The 21,465-nt window shown below is 41.1% G+C and overlaps 1 protein-coding gene and 1 long non-coding RNA gene across 2 annotated transcripts in view; both read left to right on the plus strand.

The window, feature by feature from the left end:
- Window positions 1-21,465, plus strand: part of LOC126406140 (uncharacterized) — an 80,897-nt gene that overhangs the window by 51,098 nt on the left and 8,334 nt on the right. The window lies entirely within an intron of this gene.
- LOC126406121 (tryptase-2-like) overlaps window positions 1,185-21,465 on the plus strand; it is a 23,662-nt gene continuing 3,381 nt past the window's right edge. The window contains exons 1-4 of the mRNA XM_050070312.1: window positions 1,185-1,259; window positions 7,848-8,022; window positions 8,522-8,799; window positions 15,647-15,786. Coding sequence (XP_049926269.1) covers window positions 1,208-1,259; window positions 7,848-8,022; window positions 8,522-8,799; window positions 15,647-15,786 — 645 coding nt within the window. The 5' untranslated portion in view covers window positions 1,185-1,207. The remainder of the gene's footprint in view (window positions 1,260-7,847; window positions 8,023-8,521; window positions 8,800-15,646; window positions 15,787-21,465) is intronic.

Below are 21,465 nucleotides of genomic sequence, written 5' to 3' on the forward strand. Positions count from 1 at the left end.
TTGAAATCTTTAATCTGACTCTTTCCCCTTGACTGCTGTAACACTGGAATTTCTCAATTGTGGGATCAATAAAGGTGTATCTTATCTTATCTTAAAATGCAACAAATACAACATATAATTAAAATCCACAATAAAACAACTATTCAAACATAGTGGCCTCTCAAGGAAAACAAGCACATATCACCAAATTCTTTATGATGCCCTCGGATTCATCAGTGGATATAAGTATATCTAACTTAAGATCTTTCTGAAGATTTTTCCATGCCCATGGTGCAGAGTAAGAAAATGCAGTTTGCTCCAGATCTGTTAAAATTCTGGGGTACATTAAAAAACAACCACTTGGACGAGCGTAGTGTGGATTTTGGATAAATGGAAATTGAAAAAGATGAACTGGTGTAACAAAGGTTAATAATTTACTAATTATTAACTAATGATTATCTACTGTATGACATTTGATTGGGAGTGACTTAAGAACTGTTCATTAACTGATATAATTACTTACTCATTCAGTCCTCATTAGTTCCTCAGTAACTACTTGCTTTTTGTGTACCTTATTGTAAAGTGTTACCAACATTTATGGCTGGGATGTTAGCTGGTGTTTGATCCCTACATGCTGCCTTGATGCTCCTGCTGATGCTGAGATGGACACAGAGATGGTCTTGCTTGTCTGTGCAGTCAGAATTGTAGCTAGAACTAATCTTTTCCACTTTTTCCTTGGTTTTTTTTTGTTGTTGTTGTTGTTTTGTTTTTGAGATGTTTACATTTGAAAACTCCACCAGCCAGTTATCAGAGTCAGCAGGAGAAGAGGGATTCGAAGTCATATATGGTCATTGCTGTGCTGTCTAATATTAATCAAAAGGTACAGCTGATTTTGGTGAATAACTTAAATAGCACCAGTCACCATAACAAAAAGGTGTCTGGAAAGATTGATACCTAGCAGCCAATTGTATTTAAACTTTTACAGTGGAAATATAAAATATTTATCTTCTAAATGTTGTGGGACAAAAATATAAAGCCTTATAAATTGGAAATCGCCTACTCAAGCAAAGTATCACTATCTTAAAAGTGCACTTCACAGTACTTGAGTAAATGTGCTTTTCCATGTGTGGTTTGAGACTAAATGAAGGCTGATAGTACTGATAAGAATTTCATGTCTCCAGCTATAAAGCTGCTGCCTGCAGAGCCACCACTTCACTCCATCACAGCCATGGCCTTCAGCAGACTTCTCACTGTGCTGGTTCTCATTCACAACACTGGAGGTGAGCAAGACAAACATGAATCTGTGATGATTTATCCACAAGTTATTTTATTAATGCCTACTAGTAGAATAGAATCTTTTTAGGAATATAAATGCTTTTACCAATCATAAGATGAGGTATCAAAAACATAGATCTTTAATGCCAAAAGCAATAAAATTGTTCTGTTACTAGAAATGATTTTTATGACAGATATCAACAGTTATTTGACTAGTGGTGACATCTAGACATTATAGTTTAATCTCTGTGTTTAAAAACACATTACTGCCTGTAGTGTCTCTGTTGTAGATTTAAAAAAGAGGTTTCATCAAGTTACATCAAGTCAAATCAAGTTTATAAATGATGCACATTTAACAATTACCAGCCTTAACCAAAGTGCTGTACAGTAAAGTAATATGAATAACATAAAATTGTAACAGCAAAAAGCAGAAGAGATAACATAATATTATCCCATAAGAATGTACAAATAAGTGAGTAAAGTAATAAAGTAAAACCAAACACAGAAGAGTAAAATGTGAAATATAAAATCTGAAATATAAAACCTTGACACCTTAGGGACACTTAAAGGCCTTAGAAAACATGTGCGTCTCAAGCTTAGCCTTAAAAGTGTCTAGAGGGGGGAAACACTTCACTTAAAATGGTGAACTGTTTGAAAGCTTTGGGGTGGCTCTGGACAATGCACGATTGGCCTTACCCCTGAGCCTCAATCTTGGGACAGCCAGAAGCAGCTGGTCTGAGGGATCCGGGGTTGGATCTGAGGAGCTCAGAGATGTACTAGGTGGCCAGGCCATGCAAATCTTTCAAAACAAATAACAGAACCTTTAACTCATTTTTATACATGACCAGTAGCCAATGCAGGTATGCCAGGACAGGTGTGATGTGGTCTTTTTTCGAGTTTCCAGTTAGTAGTCTAGCAACAGTATTCTGCACCAGCTGCAAGCCAGATATGGATGAGTGGCTTATTCCTACATAAAGAGCAGTGCAGTAATCCAGATGAGAGGAAATTGATTAGCAGTTAATTAATTAGTGTTACTATCTGTCAGAATTAAAATCCTGGTTGGATATTAGTTTGTTACTCAGGACCATCTGAAGTTACCACTTTTATGTGATGTTAGTCATTTCTTTGAATAGCGGTTTTTGCCCTCACATTAAAATATCACACATATCACACAAGTCACCTCTAATATCCATACAGAGATATCTGCATATATATATGCTTTATCATCATCAGATGATAGATGATGGGTTCAGAGACTGAGTCAACCCCCAATTTGCCCCCCCAACAATTTTATTTCTATGGCTTAAATGGTAGAAATCGGTAGGCCCATGCATGAATAAATATCTCTGTCACTCATGATGTGATTTGTTGCATATTTGGAACATAATTCCTATAATACTGGACATTATATGTTACTATTTTTGATGAGTAGGAATTTGGAGCAGCTGCAGAATCAAAGTGAGTTTTTTCAGTAGGCTGCCTATAGTCTAAACCGGTTTCAACAGAATTTCAGAGGCTGTCTTTTAATTTACATTCGTTTACGTAGGCCTATCTGAAATAAAGCCACTGAACACTGTTGGGCCAAAGACTCAAATAGTAGTCTGAAATTTTAAATCTACTTTAACCTCCGTGCCTTTTGAAGTGCAAATCACCAAATACATGGATCAAATCATGAGCTTACAATCATGTCTCTGTCTTTGATATAGCCTAAATATATTTTTAAAATCTTCAACTATATTTTTTTGTCTTCAGTTGCTGGACCCTGTGCTTTGTCCCCGTCAGATTAAAGATGTTCAAATATATTTAAAATGTAGGCTAATGTAGGCGATGGCTTAATGACTAGTTAATGGATAACTATTAATCAAACTTTATTATGTTTATGTGTTGATGATTCCCCCGCTCTAACTCGGGCTCTTTCTATTCTATTTTATTATATTTTAAATTATTTTATTTTATTTCATTTTTTAGATAAATGTGCTGCATATTCATGTATTTATATCGCTATGCACACGGGACTAAAATGGAGGCTCTACCTTTTATTTCAATGTTGCCATGGTGAATTGTGGTATCGGAGCTCCATTGACGATGGCTATTCTCATGCACCGCGCACGATCTTAACTCAGAGTGAACACACTTCATTTGATTGAACTGACTCTGATTAGCTGTACTGGAACTGAAAACTCAGAATTTTCCAGAGTTACGGTTCGCACTTTACGCCGAAGCGCACCGATTTGAAGTGTCGCGCAGCCGTCGCATGGCCGTTCACTCCAGAAGTGCGTTTCCTCGCACCGGTCATTTTGCTCTCTGCTCTGTTCTAATCAAATTTAGTGCGCTGTCTTTTTCTGCTTGTGTGTGTGTGTGTGTGTGTGTGTGTGTGTGTGTGTGTGTGCGTGCGTGCGTGCGTGCGTGTGTGTGTGTGTGTGTGTGAGAGAGAGAGAGAGAGAGAGAGAGAGAGAGAGAGAGTGAGTGCGTGTGTGGCTCTGCTCGTGCTTCTCGCTCTCTGTCCAGACTCAAAAGACATGACATGTTAGGCTATATGGAAGCATGGGATGTATATTCTATTGTTTATCATAGTTAGGCTAGATCATTTCTATCATCATCATCATCATCATCAGTGTATTTTCCTGCCAGATTCGCTCGCGGATCGCAAACTCTGAGTCTAACCCCGAAGTCTGATGTGATGAACCCTGAGATGGAAAACTGAGTTTTTGGTTTCAGAGCAGCTGATTAGAGTCAGTTCAATCAACTCTGAGTATGTTCACTCTGAATGACTCGTGCACGGTGAATGAGAAAAGCCATCTACTCCGATACCACGATTCACCATGGCAACAGGTAGGCTAAATAAAATGCAGAACTTCCATTTTGGTGGATGTAGAAATGTTAATGCATGAATATGCTGCCTGCGCACATTTATCTAAAAACAGCAACAACGAAAAGAGTCTGATTCAGAGCTGGCAAAGTCATCATTGGGTTACCACCTACATTAAGTTTAAATAATATATGCTATAGCCTATATATTGTACAGCTTTAATCTGACAGGGACAAATCACAGGGGCCAGCAACTGAAGATGAAAAATACAGTCGAAAACCAGTCAGTATCTGGTGTGACCACCATTTGCCTCACGCAGTGCAACACATGTCCTAGAGTTGATCAGGTTGTTGATTGTGGCCTGTGGAATGTTGGTCCACTCCTCTTCAATGGCTGTGCGAAGTTGCTGGATATTGGCAGGGACTGGAACGCGCTGTCGTATACGCCGATCCAGAGCATCCCAAACATGCTCAATGGGTGACATGTCTGGTGAGTATGCTGGCCATGCAAGAACTGGGATGTTTTCAGCTTCCAGGAATTGTGTACAGATCCTTGCAACATGGGGCCATGCATTATCATGCTGCAACATGAGGTGATGGTCGTGGATGAATGGCACAACATTGGGCCTCAGGATCTCGTCACGGTATCTCTGTGCATAAATAAAATGCACCTGTGTTCGTTGTCCATAACATACACCTGCCCATACCATAACCCCACCGCCACCATGGGCCACTCGATCCACAACGTTGACATCAGCAAACCGCTGTACTGCCAAATTGTCTGAAACGCCTTTGGAGACGGCTTATGGTAGAGAAATGAACATTCAGTTCACGGGCAACAGCTCTNTCTTTGAGTTCAGCTCGTGAAAAATGGGAGCAAAAACAAAAGTGTTGCGTTAATATTTTTGTTCAGTGTATTTGAATCTTTGGCCCAACGGTGTTCATTGGCTTTATTACAGCTACTTTAACAAATGTTAATTTAAACACAGCCCGTGAAATTCTGTGAAAACCTGCTCAGACTAGACGTAGTCTATTTGAAAAATTAAATTTAATTCTGCAGCTGTCCAACGATCCTGCTCATCATAAATATTAATAGTCTCCAATATTATAGGAATTATGATCTGTTAATAGGACCAATCACATCATTAGTGATAGAGATAATTATTCATGCATAGGCCTACTGCTTTTTACAATTTAAACCCAAGATTTTTTTCACATCATTTTATTTCTATGTTTGAAAAGAAGATTACACACTATATGCAATAAACACTTTAGTAAAATTGCTCTAAGAAATCACTCAATCCTGGAACCTATCAACTGTCCTATGATGATGATAAATATGCAGATATCTGTGTAAAGGAATTAGAAGTGACTTAATGCTGTGTGATATTTTGATATGAGGGTAAGAACTGCCGTTCAAAGAAATGACTGACAGTGCATTAAAGCAGTAGAGGGTCCTGAGTAACAAACTAATGTCCAACCACGACTTTGATTCTGACAGACCGTAATCCTCCGCTAATTAATGCGCTTTGATTAGGGCTGGAGTGGGACTCATTTTCAGCCCTGGAGTTTCATGCCTCAGACCGGCCCACTTTAGATCACAACCTACTATAACCTTAGATGTTAAGTCTACAATAGTGCACTGTTCTCTAAAGCCTTTTAATTCAGTGTATTTTTTCTAAAATATTTCCAATTCAGTGCAAGTAAGGGTTGCTTAACAATGTAGATTTATTTCAACATGAGTGCACATCTTCAACATTATTCTTTACAACACAACATCCTTTTCAACAATATCAGAATCTATATTCTGTTCTGTTCAAGTGTTCACAGATATCCAAGCCTTAAAAATGAAATAAAGAAGAAGAAGAAGAAGACTTCATTGTCATTGTGCATGACATGGCAATGAATAAAAATATTAAATATTAAATTTGAAAAAAACGGGGGAACCGGGATCTGACACAACACCGGAGGGAGAAGCATGGATTTGTTCTGTTTTGGAATACACAGTATTCTTCCAAATTAGTGTTAGTGTATTTTAATATTGAGAATTTCGCTTCGACAAGCTCTCTCTTTTTTGACCATACACCTGTTTGCATCCCTGAGAATAATGCCCAACAACATTGCTCAAAAAGTTGTTCTGTGTATCATCAGTCTAACAGTTGTGTGTCAAAATGAATGAGGGCTGCGCAATATTAGACAAAACTGACAATGCGACAACGATTTTGTATACTGCGGTATGTATTGCAATATACAGTGTATTGCAATAACTTGAATAGCTCTATTTGGAAAGAAGTCATCATTTGGGCTTTGGAAAGGCTGTATTTGCATGAAATATACATTTTACAATCTGTCATAGAAATTGAGAACTTCACAACCTAAAGTATTAACCAGCAAAATAAGTATGGCATATTGCCTTTGACTAATATTATATTGATATGATGAACTTATACTGCGAGTTTCACAATGTGACTATTGCACAAGAACACATTGCGATGGTGATGCTCTAATGATATTGTGCAGCCCTAAATTGAATTGAATTCTATGGTTCATCATAGAAAAATAACCAGTTTTTGGATTGGATTTATGACCCCTGGACCATTTTTGCACTGCATATGAGTGACTCCCATCAAGTTGTTGGAAGTAACTAAGTAACTTCTACTTTAAGTTGATTTTAAACGAACTACTTTTTACTTTTACTTGAGTAGATTTTTAGATGGGTAGCTTTACTTGTACTTAAGTAGAATTTTATCAAAGTAAAGGTACTTTTACTTGAGTATAATTTTTCAGTACTTTTTCCACCTCTGTGAAAAACACAGTTTTGACATCTCCTAAACTGCAGGTCTGATTCGTACCAAATTTTTGTGGATCATCATTAGACAAAGCTTGTCAAAAGTTATCAAAAGCCTGTTTATAATTCATTGGGTTTTGATAATATTGACCAATTAACTTTAGGGGGCATGGTTTAACATGTAAATAGATCTAAGTCAATAACCATAGAGGTAACATACCCTGAAAGTGAGATTTAAATCAACCACCAGGGGGCGCCACAAATGCAAAACAAGGGCATGGGATAATGCAAATTAGACTATAAATCAGAAATTGTTCATCCAATCACCACAAAACTTGCAGGGTATATTAATTTCTGATGTTGAACCACATGTGTAAAATTATTTTGAAATCCGACAATACAGGGCACCATCAGTTCCAAACATGTGAAACAGCCTTTCGCAAAATGTGGCCATAAATCAATGAGTGTTTGTTCAAACATCACCAAACTCGGGGATATCTGTAGCCAGAGGCATTGTTCTCAGGTTGTCCGTCCCACCTTGGGAACACAATATCTCAAGAAGGGGAAGTCCTTCAAATTTGGTACAAATGTCCACTTGGACTAAACGATGAAGTAATTATTTTTGGTGGTCATTAGTCAAAGGTCAAGATCACTGTGACCTTGTCTGTCTCATTATTGTGAAAGCGGTATCTCAAGATTGCCTTAAGGGATTGAGGTGATTAAAGGTCAGGGTCACCATGACCTTGCATCCATCTGATGCTTGGGAACGTGACATCTGAAGTACAGATCCAAGTTATTGTTTATAAATATTGTTTTTCTTTTTAAATCTTACCATTGAATCAGTCTTACTAGTACTATTTGAATAGTATTTTTTACCATTTATCATTGTATTTAATACTCTAAATTACTATAACAGTACATTTTTCATCATATTAATGAAGCACTGTATCTATCTGTCTATCATAGCTTCTATAAAGTGTCATTAATTCTGTTTCAGGTTTGCTTGGGGCTGAGGTGAGGAGCTCAATTGTCGGGGGGCAAGATGCTCCAGAGAGCCGCTGGCCATGGATGGTCTACATAAACATTACATCTGATGGTGTCAACACGTGGCGCTGTGGCGGGACTATCCTCAACACTGAGTGGGTGCTGACTGCAGCAAACTGCTTGGACAAGTATGTGTATTTTCACAATTATAAAGTCTGAGCCTAAGCATCTTTCATAAAAACAATGATTATTACAGGCACCTGGGTGTATCAAAAACACTATATTAGGCTACATTTTACTAATGAATTCTACTGAATTCAACTAATTCTCATTATACCTGTGAACATGTAAATATGTATATATGTGATTCATATAACAACAAAACTAATTAAAAGCATTACTGGCTAATTTGAGGTTACACCTTTGAATATCAAAATATCAGGCGCAATACATGGCTAATAGCCTTATTGATATGATGTAGGTAATATATAGATAATATAGACTCTGAAAATAGCACATAGCACATCAGCTCATCCTGTTATAATATGTATCAAAACAAGGCAATGCAGTATAACCCACTTCAGCTGAACTTACCTACATGATGGAATACTAATGCAAAGTGTGTGTTTTTACAATTAATATAGCTTCTTACATGCAGAAAACTAACATGTATGTTTGTGTTGCCAGATACCCTTCACCTAACTTGCATAGATCAATGGTTTGGGTTGGCTCACACAACCTGCAAAAGAAGTCTGCCCGTTACATGGGCATAAAAAACATCATGCTTAACCCTACTTATCGGAACCTGGGCAGTTACTATGAGAATGACATCGCCCTGGTAAAGCTGAAGAAAAAGTTGACATTCTCAAAGCAGGTCAACAAAGTGACTCTGCCCAGCGTTGACGACATCTTTGGTTCATCATCTGAATGTTGGATCACTGGCTGGGGGAACATTGGAAATAATGGTAAGTTCTGCAAATAAAACAAATCAAGCTTATACAACCAGGATTTTAGGAATACAGAGCTCATGATTTGAAATACCCCAAATTATATTTTTAACATGTTTGTTTAGATGTTAAGTCAAGGAAATACCCCGCAAAGCAGCAATTGCTTATAAACTTCACACAAAAAATGACACTCCCCACAGCCTCTTTTAGCACTTGCATTTTAACAGCTCCAACAATGTTTTGGCTGCTGAAAGTGTTTCAGCAGTGACCACGCTTCAATTTGAATAATAATAAAAATATTAATAATAATGATAATTACTTTATAAGCTTAAGCACTAAGTGCTTTCCAGACTAAAAGATTAACAGAAAAAAAAGTCCCACGTAGCCTTCCCCAATATAACATTCAAAACTTAAGAACATGAGACCACAAATATCAAATAGCACTGTGCCCATACATAGACAGATAGACGTGTGAGGGCAAAAATATAATTTCATATATAAATAAGCAAAATTTGGATAAGAGAAATAAGCTCATATAAACGGGTAAAATTTGAGTAAAAGAAATAATCATATATAAACAAATAAGACTCAAATAAAAGATGATAAATAATAAACAACAAACAATAAAAGGGATAAAGAAATCTCATATGAAGCAGATGGAATGCCGACAGAATAACAAACTCTTGAATATAGAGCAGATAGAAGCGCAAAACCTATGGAAGTTCTTATAAAAATAGTGACATGGTGATACTAAAACAAGAACATTTAACACCAGCAAAGAATAACAATAAGGGTAGGCCTTCTTGTAAAAAAAAGTTTTATGCAGGGACTTAAAACTTAAGTGGAGTCTGCTGATCTCACACTAGCCCTTTTTAAATCGGAACCAGTGACGGACCGGCCATCTGGCATTTGGGCAAATGCCAGAATGACCACATGGTCCTGCGGCCGCCGGCCGCCAGGCAAAATAAATAAATAAATTTAAAAAAAATAAAATAAAATAAATAAATAAATATTCTCTTGGCGGCCCAAAACATTTTTATCGGCCACAATATACATATAAGTAGTAGCCTAAATATAATTTTAAATAAATATGAGTGAAATGGGGCTACTGGTAATATAAAGTGTTTTTGGTCATCAAGCATTTTCTCGCGATCATTGAGTGATGACATTTGACATCTGACAAGTGACAAATGAATGATGGGTAATGCACTCAACGTCAACGACAACATTACAGCAAAAAAAGAAAATGGATCGAGGCACGAAAAGACAGGTGGAGAAGGGTGGAGCGGAGAAAAAGAGAGAGAAAAAAAGGAAGGCTATGCTCGCAGAGAGTGAAAAGTATGCGAAAATATCAGATTTATTTACAAAATAGTGTTTACCCGGTGGCGACAGACCGAGCATCTCTGCAGCAAGTGCAGCTAGCAGTACGGCCTCTGCCTCAGAGAAGAGCAAACTTCTTTTCAGCCTGCTAACTACTTAAATGTAAGACATAATAATAATAATAATAATAAATAATAATAATAACTTAATTTGTATAGCACATTTCAAAACGGAGTTACAACGTGCTTAACAATAAAAACAATTACAAAATTAAAACAATTAGTACATAAAACAATAAAACATCAAATAATTTAAAAACAGTTACAATAATTAATTACCATCAATTAAGAAAAGACCATACGATAAATGTGAGTCTTAAGAAGAGATTTAAAAGAAGACACTGAGAGACACATATTTATTTTTATTCTCTAGCTGTGCAGTGCTCTTGTCATATTTTGGTGAAGCTATTGTAATATGCATTGTGGCTGCTGTAACATTTATTATGGCTTATAACACATAGGGTCCTTCTTGTTTCTGTTGTAACTAGTGCTTTTGATAGAGCTATTGAAATGTGCACTGTGGCTGTGCAGTGCTCTTTTCATGTTTTGGTGAAGCTATTGTAATATGCATTGTGTGGTGTTTCAGATTTCAGATTTTCGTGTTTTGGTAGACATAGAGCTAGTATTATTAACTGAGGTTATTAGTCTGGCCTTTTAATGTGCCTGAATTTATGGGGGTTCTGCTGCTGCCTTATTATCTTGTGTGCTGCGCATTGTTGTCTACTGTACCAGTGTGATTGTAGTGAGTTGATTGTGTGGTGTGTTTTGAATTTCTGCATTCTCATCATATGGTTAGCTTTCCACATGCTCCCATGCAAGCCACAAATCAATTTTATCATTCATAATGATTGTGTTTGTATATCTCCTCTTCTATTGTGCATCAAGGCAGTGAGTGAGTGTGTGAGTTTCTATGGTAGTTGTGGAACAGTCTGTGTCTCTGTGGCACTCTGAAACGTTCCGTCAATGGTAGTGTTTTTTATGTTTTTTGTCAAATAATATGAAAATTTTTCACCCCTGGCTGGCCGATGCGCCACCATGGGGCCTCTATGTCAAAAATGCCAGGGCCTCTTTTTGGTCCCAGTCCATCACTGATCGGAACTGTGCAAATTTGCAGGAAAGCCCAATCAGTCTTTGTTCAGCATTGGCAGTAAAAAAAACAAAATCGGGGAGTGCAGCGAAATGCCGCCAGCCTACTTTTGTTCATACAGAATGTGCCTTTTTCGGGGCAATGGGGGGCGAGCAAGTAACAAAACGTGTAGCTCAGCGTGTGACGCAAACAGTGACGTACAATACATGCCGCGGCTGGTCAGTCCTTCAGGGATTCTCTCACAAGTTGGCCCGTCCTTCACCATTCCCGTCAGTTGACGGTTAATGGCCTCTTCGATTGCGAGGGCAAGAAAGGCGAGCAATTCCTTGTCTCCCCAGTTGCTCATCTTTACAGTGTCTTTCAGGTTTGCGTTTTCCTCTTGCTACTAGCTGCTCATTCCTGCTATCAGCTGTTTCCTGTTAGTCCACCACCAGTGGGTCGCATGTGTGGCGTCATCAACAGCTCCTCCCACAAGTCATCAACAGCCCCTCCCATGGCGGAAGGGTGCCTCATTCTTTTTAAACCAAAAAGGTTCCGCCAATATGTTAACCCCTACATGGCAGAAAATTGGGTACCTCAGACCAACTCGCCAATTCGGCTCTGTGTGTCTAAATGCTCGGAGCTTGCCTGCAAAACGGCCCGACATTAGCCGGGACGAAAACCACATTGCTCCTCCTCAATCTGAGGTTCAACTATCAACCGGACCCTCTTCTCCAGCACCCTGGAGCAGACCTTACCGGGTAGGCTGAGGAGTGTGATCCCCCTGCAGTTGGAACACACCCTCTGGTCCTCTTTCTTGAAGATTGGGACCACCACCCCGGTCTGCCACTCCAGAGGCACTGCCCCCGATGTCTACGCAATGTTGCAGAGGCGGGTCAACCAAGACAGCCCTACAACATCCAGAGCCTTGAGATAACCAGGGCGAATCTTATCCACCCCCGGGGCTCCGCCGCCGCGGAGTTGCTTCACTACCTCGGCGACTTCTGCCCCAGAAATTGGACGACCCACCCCCGAGACCCCCGGCTCTGTTTCCTCACTGGAATACGTGTTGGTGGGATTGAGGAGCTCCTCAAAGTATTCCTTCCACCGCCCGACAATGTCCCCAGTTGATATCAGCAGCTCCCCGCCCCCACTGTAAACAATGTAAGCAAGCTGCCGCCTTCCCCCCCTGAGGCGCCGGACGGTTTGCCAGAACCTCTTTGGAGCCGATCGATAGTCTTTCTCCATGGCCTCCATGGACTGCCGCTGCTGCGCTCCGCTTGGCCCGCCGGTACCCATCAGCTGCCTCCGGAGACCCACAGACCAACCATGCCCTGTATTGCCTGAGGGCTGATTACCACCGCGACTGGCCCCAGCGACCTTACGGCCACAGCTCACAACAGCCGCCTCAACAATGGCAGAGCGGAACAAGGCGCATTCGGACTCAATGTCCCCCTCCGCCCTCGGGACGCGGTTGAAGCTCTCCCTGAGGTGGGAGCTGAAGATCATCTTGACAGGTTCTTCCACCAGGCGTTCCCAGCAGACTCTCACTGCTCATTTGGGCCTGCCAGGTCTGCGTGGCATCCTCCCCTGCCATCTGATCCAACTCACCACCAGGTGGTGATCAGTTGACAGCTCTGCTCCTTTCTTCACCCGAGTGTCCAGAACATATGGCCACAGGTCAAATGATACAACAAAGTCAATCACTGACCTGCGCCCTAGGATGTCCTGGTGTCACGTGCACCAATGGGCATCCTTATGTTCGAACATGGTGTTCGTTATGGCCAAACTGCGACCCGCACAGAAGTCCAATAACTGAACACCGCTCGGGTTCAGATCGGGCAGGCCGTTCCTCCCAATCATGCCCCTCCAGGTCCTACTGTCATTGCCTACGTGAGCGTTGAAGTCCCCCAGCAGAACAATGGAGTCCCCGGTTGGGGCACTATCCAGCACCCGTCCCAAGGACTCCAAAAAGGGCGGGTACTCTGAACTGCTGTTCGGCGCATAAGCGCAGACAACAGTCAGGACCCGTTCCCCGACCCGAAGGCGCAGGGAAGCAACCCTTTCGTCTACTGGGGTGAACCCCAACGTACAGGCAGAGAGTCGGGGGGATATCAGAAAGCCCACCCCGGCCCTCCGCCTCTCACCCGGAGCAACTCCAGCGAAGGAGAGAGTCCAACCCCTCTCAAGGACTTGGGTTCCAGAGCCGGAACTATGTGTCGAGGTGAAGCCGACTATATCTAGCCGGTAGCGCTCAACCTCTTCCACAAGCTCCGGCTCCTTCCCCGCCAGAGAGGTGACATTCCATGTCCCAAGAGCCAACTTCCGTAGCCAAGGATTGGACCGCCAAGGCACCCGCCTTGGTCTGCTGCCCGATCCACACTGCACCGATCCCTTCCGGATCCCTCTGCGGGTGGTGGGGGTCGTGTTGGACTATTTCCTGACTACAGTTTTTACACTTCAGTTTTTGTTTTCTCCAAATGAATCACTAAAAGCATCTTCTGACTGTCCCAGTTACATAAATATACTTAGCTTTGAATAATGATTTTTGTCTGATTCTGATTCCTCCAAAAAAGTTTAATTTTTGTTAATTCTGGAAAATGAAAACTCAGTCAACCCTGAGATGAGGGAAACTCAAACCCTGAGTTTCTCTGTCTCCTCCCTCTGACAGAGCCACCATGTTGCATAATATCCTCATTGATTCAGTTCGTATTAAACCTTGTATCGAAGCGCATTAATTAGCAGAGGTTTACTGTCTGTCAGAGTCAAAGTCCTGTTTGGATATTAGTTTGTTACACATGACCATCTAAAGTTACCACTTTTATATGCTGTCAGTGATTTCTTTGAACAGAATTTTTTGTCCTCACATTCAGATATTACACAACATCAACTCACCTCTAATCTCTTGAAACAGATAGTTTATCTGCATGTGTAGCTCTATTACGGCTTCCATACAAACAGTAACAAAACCCAGCTCAACAGGGGCAGGAGGCTGCAACATATAAAAAGAGAGGTAGCCACACCAAAAGTTTACCCACCAGCTTTATTGTATACCCCAAAACATTAAACAAAGACACAAACAAACTAAAGGAAAACAAAAAGGGACTAGGGACCCCGGCCAAAAGGAACAAAAGGAGGGAAGACGCTGGGCCAACCACGTAGTGGGCCAGCGCTCCCCCTAAACTACCTAAAACATGAATTAAACCTAAAGAAAACAAAAGAGACAAATAACGTGACTACCGGCAATTTCCAGCCCAAACTAACACAACAAACTAAAACAACAAAACCCCAGCACCTAAACGAGCATGGGGGGAAATAACCTGTTTGGGGAGAGGAAAAACAAGGGAGGAAGAAAAAGATTCCTCCCTACCTGATCTGTTGTCTGTCTGCCATGTGCCATGCCTCCCTTGTCTCTACACTCCCTGTCCCTCTTATCCCCTCCTCCCCTCTCTACCTTAGTGCTGATTGCACTCAGGTAGAGAGAGGAGGCAGGCAGAGGGAGGAGGGAGACCATCCTGGCAGAGGGAGAGAGAGCGAAAGAACAGGCTGCTGCACATAAACATGTTTTAACAGCATTTCAGTGAAAATGTTTAGATTTATTATGTAAAGTAGCTGAAATAAAGCCACTGAATGCTGTTGAGCCAAAGATTAAAATAGATGTCTTAGATTTAAAATCTTGTATTTTAACCTCCACACATTTTCAAGTACAACCACCAAATACATCATTACTGGATCAGATTGTTATCTTTCAATCATGTCTCTATGTCTTTGATTCATATATTTTTAAAATCTTCAGCTATATTTTAAATGATCAGTTGATGGCCTCTGTGTTTTGTTCCTGTCAGACTAAAGCTGAACAAATATATATAAAATGTTGACTTATGTAGGCTATGGCCTAGTGATGAACAATGGACAACACTGAATAACACTTTGTTCTGTTAACTTATTGACACTTTTCCCTGCTCTGACATAGGTTGCTTTTTAAAAAATATACATGTGCACAATCTGCATATTCATGCATTAATATCATTTGTCAGCTCGATTAAAATAGAGGCTCTTTTATTTTTACCTGTTGCCACTGTGAATTGTGGTATCGGAGCTCCACTTCTGCTGGCTTTTCTCACTCAACACGCATGAGCTTAACTCAGAGTGAACATATTCAGAGTTGATTGAAATGGCTCTGATCAGCTGAAAGCTCAGAGTTTTCCATCTCGGAGTTAGTTAACTAAGAGCTTAGGGTCAGACTCAGAGTTTGTTAAAACAGCTTTTTGAACAGGGCCCTTGCTGTAATTCATTAAAGACAAAAATATCCAGTTGTAAATACAGGCCTAACCTCAGTCACTATACAATATCACCCTCTCATTTGCTCTTTCTGTGTGTGTGTGTGTGTGTGTGTGCGTGTGTGTATGTATGTATGCAGCTCCACTGCCGGATCCAGAAACTCTTCAAGAGCTGAAGATTCCCATCATCCCTCACAGTGTGTGTAAGGCCAAGTATCCTGAGCTGACGTCTGGCATGCTGTGTGCAGGGGGCATGGATGAGGGGAAGGATGCCTGCAAAGTAAGTTTTACTATTTAGGTCAGGTGAAATATAAATTCAACTGTCTTTGAGGGGGGCACAACTCCTAGGTTGGAAGGTTACGCTATTTAACTACATGAAGTAGTTAAAACTGGCTCCACCTTATACCAACAGTAAAATGCTGCTTATGCATTGATGAATAAGTATTAATAACCTATGAAAGTCATACATGATGATATATGAGTTTCAGGGATAGGGGTGGGTAGTAAAGCGTTTTACTTTTCACTTGAGTATATTTTTGAGCCTGTAATTTACTTTTTTCTGTAGCAGCACAAAAGTAGCACCTCTACTGCAGATGTCAATGACAGAGCTTAACCCCCCCCCCCCCCCCAAAAAAAGTGTATTTTGAGGTGTTTTTTTAATTACAGTAGCCTGGAGAGAAAAGAACACCCCCTAACCCCCTAACGTTACAATGAACAGTGATGACAATGAAACTGACTGCCACACCGACACTGAGAGACACACACACAGACACACAGACACAGACACAGACACACACACACACACACACACACACACACGGAACAGATCCACCAGTCTCTGACCTTATGACAGCCACAGCTAAAGGGGATTTCAACCCAGTAAAGTGAGGTAAGCCTGTTAGTATTAATGTTAAAGTTGCAAGTTAGCTAACCTTAAATGTTAATGGTAATGTTACAATTAACGCTAACAACTCAGCAGCTGATGTTTGCACTTACAGTGAGTGGGCTGATGATAACGTTAATGTTACGTTACAATGAGGACATCAAATTCTGCAACAGTTCAGATCCTGTTCATTTCAATTCAATTCAATTCAATTCACATGGCATTTAACATGAGTTGCCAAAGCACAATTACAGTTAAAACACAGCAAATTCAACAACTGATCAAATAAAAGGGTTATGAGGGGATATGCAAAATCTTGTATTTTAATTGCAATTAATCATTGAATTTCCATAATTAATCCCAATTAACTATGGAAATTCAATTGAATTTCCATAGTTAATTGGGATTAATTGCACTTTTTAATCACAGGTTTGAAATTTCGTAATTTTGCATTTCAAAACTATTTTGAAGTCCATATTAACAAGGTGACGCAATTCTTACCAGGGTGTTTTGTTTGGGAATCAAAATAATGCAAAAGAAAATTACTTTATGATCTTGACTTTTGTATTTTTTTTCTTTCAAATCAGTGTTGCTCTGCTGCAACAGTGTGGTCAAAGAGACAAAATAGCAGAACGCAGTTAACCCTCTGAGACCCACATACTGTAGACCCATTTTTATCTTTTTTGGGGGGAACAGATGACCTTTTGGGGGAGATAGCAGGTCATCAGTATATGTTACATGGATGTGGTATGTATCACCTGAAAGCTGACCTGAAAATTACTTTGAGCTCTGCACTGTGTCAAGTTTTTCTAGTCAGAAATCTGTAATAAACAATGATTGCAAAAAAGCGCATAGGTTCTGCCCAAAACTGTTTGGGACTAAGATAAAGTGGACAGTGGGCTATGCTGTTTTCCCTCGCCAAAATTTTGCCTAACTTTGGAGCATTACTTAGCCCCTTTACTGAGAAGCTACCATACCAACCATAACATGATTCCTTAAGTCCTCTAGTTTCATATGATACCAGTATCGTCACTCTAACTTTAAAACTCAAATGCTAACAGTCCTACTCTTTATGCAAAATCTAAAAAAGACAGCAGTTGTATGATGAAGTGCTTGCTGTGCCTCCTAAAAAACACCAAGATCTTTACTTTTAAAAACTCCTCCTCTAGCCTCTGCAAGATTAGATATACTTTATTGATCCCCCAGAGGGGAAACTCAAGTATCACAGCAGCACAAGACAAAATCAAAGGATATTAAATAGAATAAGACTGAAGACAAAAAATAAAAAGTAAAAATTAAGGATAATAACAGATAAATAAAAGATACAATAAAATTGCTACATGAATAAAATTGCTACATCAGATGAATAAAGTGACTAAAAAATGGCAAAGTGTTGAATGAAATAAAGTGACAGGTGGCAGATAAAGTGTCATATTGGACGGATGCAAGATAAGTCCGTTCAGAGATGGATGTAGCTTAAGCCAGACCGCTGTTGTACAGTCTGATGGCGGTGGGCACAAAAGAGCGTCTGAATCATTCAGTTCTGCACCTGGGTGGGATAATCCGCTGGCTTAATGAGCTGCCCATCAGCCACAGCTCATCGTGGAGGGGGTGAGAAAGATTGTCCAGGATTGCACAGATTTTGTCCTTCACCCTCCTCTCAGCCACTGTCTCCAGACTGTCCAGGTCCAGTCCCACCACAGAGCGGGCTTTCCTCACAAGCTTGTTGAGCCTGTTGACCTCACCAGTCTTATTTCCACCTCACCAGTACAGCAAAGAAGAGTGCACTGGCAACCATAGACTGGTAGAAGGTCTTGAGGAGCCCACTACAGATGCCAAACTATCTGAGTCTCCTCAGGAAGAACATCCTGCTCTGTCCTTTCCTATAGAGGGTATCTGTGTTATGAGTCCAGTCCAGTTTATTGTTGATGTGGACCCCAAGGTACTTGTACGAGTCCACCATCTCCACCTCCTCGCCCTGGAGGGACTCGGGTTCCTCCAGTAGTCCACCACCATCTCCTTAGTCTTGCTGATGTTGAGTTGAAGGTGATTTCGGTTGCTCCACGTGACAAAGCTCTCAATCAGTCCTCTGTACTCCTCCTCGTCATCATTGCTGATGCATTCGACTACAGAGGAGTCGTTGGAAAACTTTTGGAGGTGTCAACTGAAGAGGTCGATGAGCAGGGGGAGGGAGAGGGAGACAGGTCGCTGCTGGGGAGGGGAGCAGAGTCTACAGCAGAGGTGTGAATGGGTACAGTGATGGTGGGTGGGGACTCTGATCCACAGACAGAGCTCACAGGGGGGTTGTTGTCTCAGACCTATTGAAGAATAAGTTTAGCTCTGTTGCAAATTCTGGGCCACCTTTGTCTCCAGGTGTGGCTTTCCCACAGCCTGTCATCGTCTTCATCTCATTCCACACCTCTTTTGTGTTGTTCTGTCCCATCTTGGCCTCAATCTTCTCCTTGGCCTCCCTCAGTCTCCTCTTCAGCTCCTTCTGAACAGCCCTGAGTTCCTCGTAATCCTTGGACATGGATGCCCTCTTCTTCCTGTTAAGAAGGCCTTTAATGTCTTTATTGATCCATGGCTTGTTGTTAGAAAAGCAGCGAACCTTTTTTTGTTGGGACAATGATGTCCTCACAGAATTTTATGTAGTCTGTAATGCAACGAGAGAGAACCTCCATGTCATCGCAGAAGTCCTCTATAAAAGTCCCCAGTCTGTGTCATTAAAACACTCCTGCAGCGCCTCCTCTGTGTGTCATCAAACCAGACCTTTACAGTCCTTGTGCTGGCCGCCTGCTGTTCCACCATCGGCCTGTAGGTGGTGTCAAGGAGTATCAGGTTGTGGTCACCAAGTGGAGGGAAAGAAGAAGAATTATATCCTTTCTTCACACTGGCATACAGAAAATACAGGATTTTATTCACTCTCGTTGCATAGTCCACATATTGTGTGAAGTTGGTCGGGACAGGAGAGAGAGAGACATGACTGAGGTCCTCACTGATCAGGATGAGAGTGCTGGGGTGCTGCATCTGCAGTCCTGCGAACACTGAGGGGAGGACGTCTGGCTGCAGCAGCTGATGGGGGAATGTAAACAACCACCATGATGGCGTGTGAAAACTCCCACGGTAGATAGTACGCCGTAGTCCCACCACCAGGAGCTCTACATCAGAAGTAGGCTACACACACAGTCCTTTACGGTTACATGTCTGGGGTTACATCACTTAGTGTTAACAAAGATAGCAAGCCCCCCTCCTCTCTTCTTGCTGCTCTGCTTCCCTGGTCCGCACGGATCAGCGTGAAGCCGGGTAGATTGATAACACTGTCCGGTGCAGAGTCCTGCACTGGGTCGGGTACCTGCGGGTACCCGCAAAAACAGCTGATTTGCGGGTGGTTTTTAAAAAAACATTTTTTTCCCGGGTTCGGATCTGGGTGGAAAAAATAACATGCGGGTCGGATCGCGAGTTTTAGATAAACACATCAGTCATTAGTTCGGTAAACTACAGATAACTATCTTGGTCATTATTTACTCTCTGAGGATCGCCTCCGCTATTTCGCAACGGTCATTGGTTCAGCTGTTTACACGCGTTTACACCATCTAATAACACAATTTGTGATTGGACGACAGAATCAACATGGCTACCACCGTCTAACAAGCGCCGCTTCCGAAACAGTAAATAATTATTTAGGTATTTGAAAAATAAGTGGATAAAACGTACAACTATCACTTTATACTGTTTCTTAAGTGTTTCCCTGATGGATTACTTCTCTCCTCGATGGATTCTAAAAACACGTGACGGCTCGTAACTGCTGAACGTCGCTCTGGACAGAAAGTCTATTATTACACATGTAAAGTTCCTTTACATAGATTAAAAGTTTAAAAGCATTAAACGTAACAAACGAGTGCTTTTACACTCGTATGGGAGAAGAACACAGAGGGTTGGTGATGGAGCTGAAGTCAGGTTTTTATTGTGAGAGCTGCTTCATTCAGGTCGTTGTTTACTTACTGGCACCTTAACTGTGGCGATATGCTGTTCAATATTCAGCCAATATGACCCAAAATGATTACTTTAAATCCAGGTTACGGGTTGGGCTGCGGGTCGTGTTTCAATGGGTCGGACCGGGTTGCGGTACTAATTGGCCTGATGCGCGGGTTTGTGGTTCAGGTGTGGGTTTGTACGTCGCTGGGTCGGGTCGGGACGGATCTTGAAAACTGGACCCATGCAGCCCTGCGTTCCAAATCGCATACTTCTACTATATACTTTTAGTATGTACTGCAGCTGCCCTTAAAAAGTATGTAGTATGCAGTATGCATGCAGTATGCATACTATTGGGACAAACTACATCCGCCATCACATTGCTCCCTGAACTCCGACCCTCTTGCTCACTTCCGCAGCCTTCCGTAGCGCCACATTTGAATATTTTGTGTTGTTGTACTTCGGAGATGCAGCAAATCTCCTCTCGTCGACCTCGCCAGAGTCATGCATACCGTCGGAGGTGCTGGAGAGCTGTGTTGCTGTTATGTCATAATGTATGTTGTTGTTTCTAATAAACTGACGTGTTCATGTAAACAGTCCCAAGCCTATTATTAGTGACCTGTCTATTGAACTAGTCACCAGTAGGCATATTAACCCCCTTCACACATAGCTCTCTGTTGCTGGCAGATGTTTGATGTTAAATATATTTACAGCTATGCAGCTGCTGGCAGTATATTCTGTCTGCACGTGAAGCAGCCTTACATTCACATTACTTTTATTTGTAGTGTAACATACTTGCACATTCTTACTACATTACTTAATATGTATTTGACTTTTACTATTTATATATTTACTAGTCTATACTGCTCATACTTGGCCCATAGTATATTCATATTTAGTCGTATTCATTCATTATTTATACCACACTTATACCACTGCCTATACTGGTAGAATCTTCTATATTGTAGTCATAGTTGAACCCTAACATTGATTATACTATAATCACAATAAAGTTGAATGTTGTAACCGTGTTCTTGCAAAACTGTATGATATGTGACAGTATATAATCAGATCATTGCAGTCCTAATATGTAGTGTCTTAGTT

The sequence above is a fragment of the Epinephelus moara genome, chromosome 18 (assembly GCF_006386435.1).
Source record: "Epinephelus moara isolate mb chromosome 18, YSFRI_EMoa_1.0, whole genome shotgun sequence".
Classification (NCBI taxonomy): domain Eukaryota; kingdom Metazoa; phylum Chordata; class Actinopteri; order Perciformes; family Serranidae; genus Epinephelus; species Epinephelus moara.